This window comes from Rhopalosiphum padi, chromosome 2 (assembly GCF_020882245.1).
Source record: "Rhopalosiphum padi isolate XX-2018 chromosome 2, ASM2088224v1, whole genome shotgun sequence".
NCBI classification, from domain to species: Eukaryota; Metazoa; Arthropoda; class Insecta; order Hemiptera; family Aphididae; genus Rhopalosiphum; species Rhopalosiphum padi.
In genome coordinates, this window is record NC_083598.1 from 87,040,109 (window position 1) to 87,053,262 (window position 13,154).

The following is a 13,154-nucleotide window of genomic DNA, read 5'->3' on the forward strand; positions in this document are numbered from 1 at the left end:
TTAATTAATTGTACATGAATATTATTGAAATTTCTAAAAATCTCAATGGATGCAATAACACCATCAAGGTGCCTCTAATATCACGATTATAGGTAACGATTATTACATAATATATATATATATATATATGTCAAATAATATTGTTTTATTGTTAAAAATAATCAAATATTCGTGACTTATCTGGTTGGTAAATAAAACCGTTGTTTATCAAATAATAGTTTTTATTATGTGTATAAAATATCACTAAATATTTCCTATTAATCATATTGCAGTAAAAAAACTATAAAAACTTTCTCATTTAATACCAAATGCTAAATAATTAGTAACGTTTTACTATCGTAAGTTTTCTTTTGACATCCTTAATGTAAATACCTACTATTATAATAAATGATAAATTGTATAGAAAAACAGTTTATATAGATATTTTTAACTGTAGTCTTCTTCGCATTCAACTTAAATGAGAACTAATGATTTTAAGATGCAAAATTAACACATTTCATAGTAAATAATATAATATTTTTAATGCCATTTTTGTCTGTTTATATTTATGATAAATACCATACTTTGAACCATTTTTAATTTTCTAAATATTAAATGAAATGAGTTATCACAAAAGTCGTGTAATTATATTTATTCATAATTAATCAAAATATTTAATTTACAAAATGTCACAACTGTTATAATATAAATCAGATAAATGTCCACTCCGAGGTAAAGTCATTATTCCTTCATAACTCAACTTCCATATTCATATATACAAATAAAAATAATAATATAATATTATGTGATTTAAATTATTTTTCATTAAAATCAGATTATATGATCAATATAATTTTATTAAAGCTTTGGATAAATACCTATATTTTATAAAATAATAATAATCGTGAACGACAATTTTAAAAACAAAATAAATTTTAAAGTTACGCTAAACAATACCTTACTATAACACAAATAGCCAAATTGATAATTAAATGGTATTATCATATATATAAGTTAGCAGAGAAAAAATAGGCGTGTAATAACAGAGGCAAATTACCGGCAATCGAAAATACCAGGCAACGGCCTGACACCAGTCACAATTTATCGTTGCTTCTTGAGCATTGTCGATGTATATGATCATTGAAAACCAGAGTTCCAATACAAGTTCAGCAGACCCTAACATTTTAGCCATTAAAACGCAAAACAGATATTTAAGACAAAAAAATAATGAACAAATACACTGTTTACAGATGGTATACGATATTGTTTACACATATTCTATATGAATCGTATGAACTGCATATTAGACTTGCTTATTTACCACCTACTATAGACTTAAATATTACATTATGTTTTTACATGTTTCATTCACGGTATAATATATATAAATGGAGTAATACCCATCAATTTCTAATAATAATATAAAGCGTAATATAATATCAAACGGGCTTTAAATTTAAAATTTAAAGTTTGTTTTTTAAACATAATATTATATCCGAGAGGTTGACTAAATTTGAAGGAAGAAAAATTTCGAAAATCAGTTAACTTTCCCCAGAACACGACAAGTGTATCAGGTCCTGAGATTCGTCCCAATATACCTACTAATAAATAAAATTAAAATGTCACAACGTCCACACATTCTATAATCGTGTCTCAGACTCTCATTATGAACCTGAACGCGTGACCCAAGTATCGTTACATCGGACAAAATGGCGTACAGCCTACTTAATACACCTTATTTACGTGTCGGAGAAACTGCATAAAGAAAAAGCCAAACAAGCAACTCATATGGATGAAATGAGATCTTCGGTTGTCCGCCCAAAGAGGAAATGACCCCGAGGGATGGGAAACAATTTGCCGTACGCCCTTCGCGCCAAGACGCAAGTCTCTAAATAAATTGGAATAATATTACATGACTAGAGGAAGAGTTGATGTATATTGTAAATCGATAGAAGTCAATAGATACGAATCCGAAAAAAAAACATTCGTGGTAGCCGACAGGGTTCACGACAGCCAACAGTTCGGTGCATCGGAAACTCAAACGCAATCTGCGGCATCTTATGCTGTAAACGTTTCTCGGTCATTCATTGGAAAGCCACATTTTATAATCATACACCTGCAAAATACCTGTGTACCTATAATATAATATGTGTAATATTATGTACCCTGAAGGAAACATAACGCCGCGCCGTGTGCGTTGATAACGATAATTCACGATACCTATTTGATTAAAATATAATTTAAATTAAGTGCTTTTTTGGTATTTTAAATTTCATATCGTTTGCCGATTTTATTTATAGCTATATTTTCCCCGTTCAAGAAACTAACCCCAAAGCGAATTCGTGCGAGTTTTCACTTTTCAATCGTGAACAAATTATTCATCACTGGCAAAACAAACAAAACGATTATTAATATATAATACCTACCATACAATAGCTTTTAAAGTTATTTAAAAAAAAATAATAAACGATCAATCATGATCACGACATGTACACATCTAACCAGCTAATTTCCTATGGTGAGACCGCGGTGAAATGAACTCTGTGTTGAAGCCAAAAATGCCATGCAACTGTATCTATTCCGATTTGTTGTAGGTAACAACTTCTTAATATTGAACAGCAACAGGTTCATTATTTTTTTTAATTAATTTATGATGTACATACGGTTAGATTTAAAAGATATTAAATACATCACTTAACCAACCACTCAACGTATAGAACTAACATTTTTTCATGCATAAAATAAATTTAAGTTGAGAGAATTTATATTACATACAATATAAATTCTCTCAAAATTAGTTGGTACAACAGTTTAAACAACAGTTAATAGCAATACTTCAACATTTTAATTACCTGTTTATTTTTAATATTTTATGTTTTCTTTGGATTGTAAATACAAATAGTACCTACTATTATAGTGTAATATAGTGTAATATATTAAAAAAGAGTAATAAAATAATTTTAATTTTTAACTATACAATTGAATGTAATAATGTTTTAAACATTTTAAGAGGAAAACAATTTTTTGTAGTAACAATTTATAATTATTTAGAGTTTCAATTTACATATTAATTAAGATTTAGTTCATACATATCTTAAAATATCTATGACCTATATGTAATATTTGTTAAAAAGCAAATTTTACGAATATATAATAAAGTCTTAACTCTATAATAATTTATAATATATATTATGCATGTTTAAAAGTACATAAGCTACAGATTAAAATGCATATTATATATGTACAATATACATCGTTAATGATTTATAAAAATAATTGTAAAGTATAGTTATTCCTAAAATATAATACTTTCAGTAATAAATTAAATATTAAATACTATGCTTTTCATTTCTAATGAATACGTATACTGAAATAAATATGTTGGTACAATTTATTTCATGAGAAAAATAATCTTCAAAATATATATTGTTACAATGTTACATACTATAATAAACCTTGAAATGAATTGATTAAACAATTAACGGTTTTCAATTGTATCATTTTAATTTATTAAATTCAATTAAAACAGTTACTCTCTAATTTAAAAAAGTAAACAATAAATTTAAGTTAACATTAACTAAAGTGGTTGTAATATTACTACTCTAACAAAGAAAAATAACTGTTTTTTAATCCTAAAAACTATTTTTCCACACATAAAAAACAGTTATAACATTATTCTTAAATCACCATATTTATCTAATTTAATAAGACTTCTAGAGAAATGTATAAAATGTATTATTGTTTGTCATAAATAGTACAAGGGTCACATGTGTTTAAAACAAGTTTGGTTTTGATGTAAGCCGAAATTTATATTAATAAAGTCTTTGGCGATGGTATCCAAGACATGGGAAAAAATGTCTTAGGTCATGACCGGCGGTGCCCGAAACGAATAATTTTTAATAACATTGACTGTTTTATACACAAATACGAGACAAGAGTAGTCTTCCTTTTGTGAGCTACACAGTCCTTTCAGCTGTAATAATATAATAATAGTAATAATAATTGCATTATTATTATTGTTCTCGTCTCCACAAGAGGAAAAAAGCAGCCATCGATCACGTACAAACAATAAGGCTTGGTCGATTCTATAACGCAAGGCGTTCGTTAAAATAATGATGATAATAACAAATAAAAACCATACAAGTTCACTCAATCTAGGTTTTAATCAAACCTCATTCTATTGTGCATGAAAATACAAATAGAGTTCAATATTAATTATGTTAATTCGTGTTTAATACTGTTATTTTATTACTAGATCAAATGCTAATTTGTCAGACTTATGCATATAAGTCATAGGCATACATAATACAAGGATTAAAAAAATTTTATTGTGACCTATGATATTATCTAATATTCAAATCGCATGATAAATCAAATGTAGAACAATATCTATAAATGAAGTTTCTAACTAAACTAAATCTTGGTATTGGCACTATTTCAATAATTGGATATATAGTCATAAAAAATTGACCACTGTTCTCGCTATGATATTTTATTCGTTTACCACCCACTCCACAGGAATCCGGAAGCTTTGTCATATTTTATTTCCACGGTTAGCGTACTTGTAATTGGCATGACTATATAAATATTTTATTAGTTTTGTTTAAACATATATGCATATATTATCATGATGAATAATTATTTAACACAACAAAAACTAATATTGTTTTGATTTTATTTCCATTTTGGCAGATACTCAAAGACAATTTGTATTCTACACCTATAAAGTTTTATAAATTATGTATATATTAAACTTAGATTTAATTGTTGTATTACAATAAAAATTAAAACATAAAAAATTCAATATATCTTGGTCAGTGCTGCATATTATGTATTATGTATTATAATAAATAAAATTACTAAAACATCCAATACATATTTATCTTCGTCCCGCCAAATTCACATCCTTCTGATAATACATTTATACTATTGTGGTTGTAATATTATAAATAACACTACAAATTTACTAGTTTGTGCAATTAATACATCAATTCATTAATATATGTCCTTTTATAAATACTATGCTGCAATAGTGTAAAATAAAAATTAATAATTATGAATTATAATAAGTCATGCACAGGCCATCTAAATTCTACTTTATCTACGAAATGTATACTTATAGGTTTTACTTGAATTTTCGAAACATATATAATATACCCACATGAAGTAATTAAAAAAAATTTAAATAAGTGACTCCAAAGCGTATACATTTATAAGGAACCTATGAATAATATAAATAACTATTATACATCCTATTTTAACAATAAGTGTCAGTGCCTATCAAATAATTCTTGGAAATAAACGGCGATTCGTTTCGTTGGGCCAAAGATGATACGTTCAACACTCGTTTCTTCCAAAATTCCTTCACAGTACACAATACTATATTATATTATTATATTTTATAATACGCATTCGCGGACGGTAACGCTAAAATTATTCAATTGCTAATAGTTATGAATCGGAGAGATTGGCGAGATGGACGCAAAAAAACGGTTAAAAATAAAACCAATGTCGTAAGACCATAATATGCGATGTTTCGATGAACAACTTAAAATATCACAATTTCCCGCTCCGTTATGAGTGTACGAAATTGTATTATCATTTATAATGATATAGACCGTGATCGATTTAGCCAAACTTAACGCCGTTGTTGGCATGCAGAAAATGAGAAAACCACAGTCCTCATCAACGTTTGGAAAGTTGTCAGTCAAAAATGTATCACCAAAATCACCAAAATCCGATGGGGTTCTAAATTTTCTAGTTCCGATCGTACTAATGCTTACGGAAAGGCAATCCATGGTCAACCATTGAATAATTTATGTAATTCGAACTTTTACAAACAAAATTGGTAAATCTTAGGATAAACAATTAGTGTTTGTGCAAATCTGAAATTTTTTAGTAATTTGTGTGATATTTTTTCCCTTATTTATACTCGTATATTAATTAAAATATTATACGTTAACTCAAAAATGATAATTATTATTATTTAAGTATACTAGATAATACATTTGCTACTACTAGTTTATTAGATACACACATTTATATTATTATTACATATTCTAGAAAAAAATATGTATATTATTATCATTAAATACTAGACATAATACTGCACAAATTGAAATTACTATATGCAGCAAGTGAAATTTGAATGCGATCGACTTTGTGAATTTTTATTTCCTCTTTGGTATAAAACATGATTAAGTAATACCACGTGTACCTACTGTACCTACTCATATAACCAATCAATTAGAAAAAAGTACCTACTTTGATAAAAGCTATTCATACTTAACACTGTGTTCTACGCCCAATTTAATGTACCTATAGTGCTGATCCAAAAATGTATTGTGCAACTCATGCAACTCATGCCAAATCTGCACAAATAAACAACTTTTGTAATAAAAATGTACTTACTACAAAATAATGATTTCAATTTTGTTGTCATAATATTAAATAATAACATACGTGTGTACATTGGTAGTATTGCACTACTATTATATTATATACACATAACTAAATATGTAGTACCTAATATACTTTAATAATTATAATTTTTAAGTTAACGTATAATTTTATAGTTATTATACGAGTAAACAAGGGAAAATATATCACACAATTAGTAAAAATTTCGGACATTCACCAACACTGATTGTTTATACTAAGATTTACCTAATATCGTTTTTAAAAGTCAGAACTACAAAAATCTTTTGGCGTTTGACCGAAGTACCTACTCGGTACTTACTACTTTGTATATTCTAGGTTTCACCAGTATACGCACTTTTACTGTAACATAAATTTAATGTATTAAATTTACAGTTTTCTTATTGTTTTTTTCTAGAATATGATATTATTAGTAGTTTTTATATATTAGAATTTTTTTGTATTTAAATATTATTATTTTATCATAAGACTTGACAAATAACAGGAAACCTTTAGTACAATAATCACGTAACGACCTATGCATAATGGTTAAAATTTTCAAAAACTGTACAAATCTTATTTACCCATTTCCCTCAAGTAATATTAAATTATATCTCCTAATCGTTTGAAGACTTTAAATATTATAATATATGTACTTTAGAATCAAGAATATGATTATAATAAAGTAAATATCACATAATAATATAATTTGGTCATAGTAGAGCCTTAAAATTTAGCCAAATACGTTAAATTTGTTTTTATTGATCCAAACGGGTTCACACTTCCACATACATAATTTTTTATTTTGACTATCATCGAGTTTTATATTAGTGTAGGTATAATGTATAAATACTAAATATATAAACACACAATTATCGTATGAATAACATGAAATAGGGAAAAGAAAAAATGGTTTACAAAAATACATTACATTAAACGTGTGTGTAAGTACGGTTTTATGTAATACAGAACGATACTTTTTGAACAATTTAGTCGATAATAAACACGTTTTATTTACATCAAAATGATTTATATTGACATTTAAAATGTAATATGTTGTATTATTATCATAGAAAAGCAATGAAGAGGCGTTGCCATTAAAGTGATGACAAAAAACAGTAAATAATCATGACCACAACTATTTTAATTAAATTATTAGGTATGACCACAAATTATGTCTTGTCACAGCCTTTTATCGAACCCTATTTTATATTATGTTATTTGTATACAGCCATTTATATTTTACACCCTTAACAGTTAGCAGTACATAAACACGCAAACGTGGGAAATTTGAAACACATTTCATTGTCATAGCTCATAGGGTCTGAATACTGAACTCTGCGGTATACTCCGTATGAGTCATGTTTTCCATTAATCGAATAAAAACACCGTTATCCACTTACACAAAAGTAAGTTTTTCATCATATAACTAACCCTTTATACAAGCCCAATGCAGAATCTTCATCAATGCATATCAAACAAACCCCTCTATTGCTCTTAGTACACAAAATAATAATAACAAATGGTGCACCCACTAAAAGTGCAATGCGTGCACGAACATCATAAATCTACAACTGGCAGAAGATATTTATCAAAATGACATGAACAGTCATTGTGAATTCAAAAACAAGTTTAAGCTACAACTTGAACCACTTATATTTCTTATATAATCGTATTTAACGTGATTTCACGACTACGATTTGTTCGAGAAATGACTACAACTTCAATAATATCTCAAGGACGTGAACCAACTATTGACTTTTACTAATCATATTCAATTTTATATTTATAAAACTAATACACTATTGAATATTTCTAAATGATTATGTTATAAGACGTAATTCATCATAAATACCTGATATTTTCTGAACGTTTCTACAACTTTTTTGAGAATTTCGCTGACTGGTACACAAAAACACCCATGAAAGTTAGCGACATCATCTTGGTATACGTTTGTCAGCAACTGTTTTGCTTGCCTCACGAGAACTGCACGTGTTTCGCTATAATTCACATAGTATGGTCCAATAAACTCATCGACGAGTTGTTGAACAGTAATAAGTTTTGATTGAGGATCCTAAAAATAAATAAAAATGTACACGTATTAAAATATTTTCATTATATATTAAATGTATAGGTATAGTACCCATTAGGTACATTTCTCAAATAATAATAAAGTAGTACAATATATTTAAAAATATATGTAATATAATGTTGAAAAATACAAGATTTGTTTTTATGGCATATTTTATCGGTCGCGGGACACTAGCTCATGAACTATATTTTTTTAATTGTTGAATAATATTATAAATTATTCTAAAAAAAAATATCACTTTTATGATTTTATATTTGGGACACAAAACTGCCACATATACATGACTAAACGATTAACGCATTTATTATGTTGGACAAGATTATAATATTATAGTCGCTCATTTTTTACCATTTATTTATGTGTTCTGATCACCACTATAGTATTATCCAATTAAAGTGTAGAAAATATTACCACTCTGGTTTAAAAAACGTAATCGAGTTGTCCGAATTACACTAATAACAATAATAACAAACGGGAATAAAAAATAAATACAGGGTGTATTTACATAACCAGTCTCTCGATTTCCCTTACTCAGTCGCCCTTGGTTCCGACAAATAAATCGAGCACTATTATTTTCTCGCTCGTCTTTTTCATATTATTCTTCTATTTATCCATTTTTACCGCGTGTGTGGTCTTGGGGTAATATTCCTTGTACAAAGACGATACACACTCGGGTAATGTAAGTATAGGGGACTGTTTAACAATAGTATATAAGTACAATAAGTACATATGTGCGTGTACTTTATATAAAATGTATTATTCATAGAATATAACATCCACAGGAAGTCGAAGATAAGAAAATAGCTATATATAATCACGAGATACATCTTTGTGCGAAATGCTTGAGTTTTATAACAGATTATCTAGAAACACTGAATTATAATAATTAACATGAACTAATTTTCGTAGACATTCCACTTTTACAACGTACGTTCAATTAAATAAAAATATTATCCACCGACCTTCGGTATAAATATAAATATATCTTCATTCATTAGTGTCAACAATTATGCGTCCCTTACAGAGGCTAGACTTAAAAAATTCAGTTACTGTAGTATGCGTTTTATTAACATCAATATTAACTTATATATTATATTTATATTTATATATATATTTCGAATCACCAGTATTATAAATTTGGATTATGTCTGTTCTATGCAAATTGTGATAAAAACAAAAACTCGATACTTCCTTAACTAAATTATACGATTAAATTGGTAAAATTTTGAAGGAGAAAACAGAGGGTATACATATTAACATTACAAGATAATAAGAAAAAAACTATTAAGAAAAATTAGAAATTATACTTACCTATTCAACAATACGTAATTATCGCAGAAAATAATTACCTCATAGGTATAATTACAGACTTACCAATATACTAATATTATTAAAAGAATTTCAACGTAAATTTAAGAGTATATTATTTCTAAAAGGTTGAAAGTCAACAATCGCATTCAAAAATGATTCTCAGCTGAGCTTGCTTCCTTATGACGTTTATTAGACTTTTTAAAATTTGAAAAACATTTTGTGATAATTTATTTGTTGCTCCATTATCTTTTTTTATAAAATATATAATAACAAATAATAAGTTCAATTATTCAATCAGACGGTCTCGCTTATTTTAAAGTGCATGAACGTAATTTCACTATGTTGTGCGTGAAGCAAACAAAGAAAACAAAATATTTATACTGCAGGTGACTCGCTACACTACCTTTGCTATACATCTCATCCTTGAGAAAGAAATTGTACCTAGGATATTTCATTATTATAATAATTTACAGTAAATGCAAGATTTAAATGCAAAATTTCTTAAAAGCTCAACTAAAAGTGTGTCAAATTTGTATATAAATGACAGTAAAACAAAAAAGTGATTGTAATAAAATGCGAAAAAATGTAACTTAGTATCACGTTTATCCCGTTCAACAGTTCCGTTCTCACGGATGGTCAATATCAAGTATTCACATCAGGCGTAATAAAAAAAAAATTAACTTGAGGAATATCAGATGAACTATAAAGCTGGCGAAGTTCTTGTAATATTCCATTGTTATACATTGTTTTATGGGGCTATTTGTTTAATAATATTGCGCTAAATATCTCAGCCAAAGATCACTGGTTGGTGGGTTGACACAATAGTATCGATTGGCCTATAAAACGCGCTTGTCGTGTGTTTTATAACCTTTAATCGACCCGGATGAATTTGGACCTATACCTAGCTCTCCCGAGATTTGGACCACGCGCGATGGTCACGAACTGCCGTATATAAACAGGCCGGAGGTCATCATTGCTTCTTGTCGGCTGTATACTGCAGTGTAATCCACGTGGTATTTTATCAATACGCGCGTAGGGGCAGATATTATAGTGGAAACTTAGTTGGAAACAATCGTTATTGGGATCTTGGTTTGGTTGAGACAAAGACAAAGACAGCGAGACGTATAACTAAACATTTTTTTTTTTATTCTGATATGATTTTAATAGCATTGTGCATACGATGTTATTTTCGTGGTTGTCTGCTTGAACACTAAAACCCATCTGTCGAAATGTCAAGGTTTCCCGTACAGATTGACATGACCTGGGATGAGCTATAAGAGGATCACTGGATACTGGTCAAAAATAGTACCTACTTAAGTATAATGTAATCCTACATGAGAACAGTAAGGAGGCCGCGTGATTATAATATACAGAATACAGATGCTAGAAGACGATTTTATAATGTAAAATAATCATTTAAGGTGGTTACCTGTCTATAGTTTTTCATGGTATAATTAGAAATTATAATTTTTTACGTAATAAATATCTCTTACATATAATGACCTAAATTATCTAAGTAAACCTAGTATTACACAAGAAATCTAAAAATTACAACAATGATATACGCCGCCCAATCACAAATAAATATAATATGTACGCATACAACATTTACAGTTTCAAAAAAAAAAACACGATTACACGATAGATTTAAGGTATAATATAATATAGTATTGTAAATATTCGAGTACTTCAAAGACGGATATGATGGTATCTCATAATTCGTATAAACTTTTTTTAATAATTAAATACCTTATAGGTATATGAAATTAAACACTGCTTTCTCCGCAATATCTACAAATATAAAATATCGATCACATTATCTAATTTCATGAATACAACCTGCACATTGCTAATAAATTATAAATTAATAAACGATCAAGATGTAATCGTTTAGTTGAATATGCAGTCGTTATATTGATTAATAATAATTTCGAGTATAATATACCTACGAGCTGTATTTAATAATTGCTCATATTTTAGACATTACGAATATCCATCATCCATGTGAATACCATCTGACGAGAGTATGCGAAATGACGAGTTGAATGAAAACGGTACGCAAGTACACTTGCAAAATAGAAAAATGCGAAAACCGGTAACGCAAATATTACGGTGCAGCAACTCATCGGCGGCGGCGGCGGCGCGCGCGCGTATGTGAATGAATCATTCAAGAACTTCGCCGGCACAGCAATGTTACGGGCAACTATATATATAATAATAATATATACAGTATATTATTATGAATTATATTTACTTAGCCTCGACGAGCATATATACACACATTACACATTATACAACAACATTATTATTCAGACGACGACAGAGGCGGCGGCGGCAGTGGCACAATCAATTATTCAAATATTAGCGACTGTTTTATTTTCTTTTTACTTTTTGCGACTGCCGCAACAAAACCGAAACGTGCGCTCACGAGTACAATATATATATTTATATATAATGTATATTATATACCGCTGCGCCCATGTTGCCGCCGTATCCGGTAGGTTTTATTTATTTACCATTATTATTATTATTTTTCCTATAATATATTTCTACGGGCGGCACACACAGTTCGCGTACGACGATAATGATAATAATAATTGTATTCAGTTTGCGCGAACCCATAAATCGGTCGAGCCGGGTGGTGTCGTGCGAGCTGCGAGCGCGTGGGAGACGAGTGATACGTCAAATCCGACGAGAGCCGACGACGACTGCGGGGGAGCGCTATGTACACGTACCACCTATATTATAGACGTGTATAGGTACATATTTTATATATTACATATTCTATATAATATAATATACGTACTTAACTCGCGCCCGGTTGTTGCGTTACAGCCGTCACCGGCCGTGTCGTTAGCGTCTACGCAAAGTAAAAAAAAAAAATCGACGACGATATATTATTACAATACGAAGGTAAATATATATAGGTGCCTACGCGTCACAAGTATAATATACCTAACATTAACATAGGCATAATTATATTATTACTATCGTACTATTCCTCAATACATGCCTACAGGGTGATTATCGTATCGCAAACCAGCCAATAACTGAAAAAAATGAGGTATTTAAAATTTAAAAATTTCATTTTTATGAACGACAATTATAGAAAATATGTAAAATATAATGTGTATTAAACTAATTAAAAAACTCCGCATGTATATTCCAAGAATTAAGATATTACTTCATTTTTAGTAAAGAGAATCACTGTGCATATAATATGTCGCAATAACTAAGGCTAAGGACTTCATGCCCTAAAAAATCTCCAAGTATATGTTTTCTCCGTTTAAATGACTAAATATACTCTCTTAATATGCATTAAAACATTATTTTAATTAGAATTGTAGTAAATTAA

At 28.7% G+C, this 13,154-nt stretch overlaps 1 protein-coding gene across 3 annotated transcripts in view; it reads right to left on the reverse strand.

Moving 5' to 3' along the window:
- LOC132923374 (puratrophin-1-like) overlaps nucleotides 1–13,154 on the reverse strand; it is a 162,607-nt gene that overhangs the window by 114,203 nt on the left and 35,250 nt on the right. For all 3 annotated transcript variants that reach the window (XM_060987341.1, XM_060987342.1, XM_060987340.1), the window contains one exon: nucleotides 8,252–8,470. In XM_060987341.1, coding sequence (XP_060843324.1) covers nucleotides 8,252–8,470 — 219 coding nt within the window. The remainder of the gene's footprint in view (nucleotides 1–8,251; nucleotides 8,471–13,154) is intronic.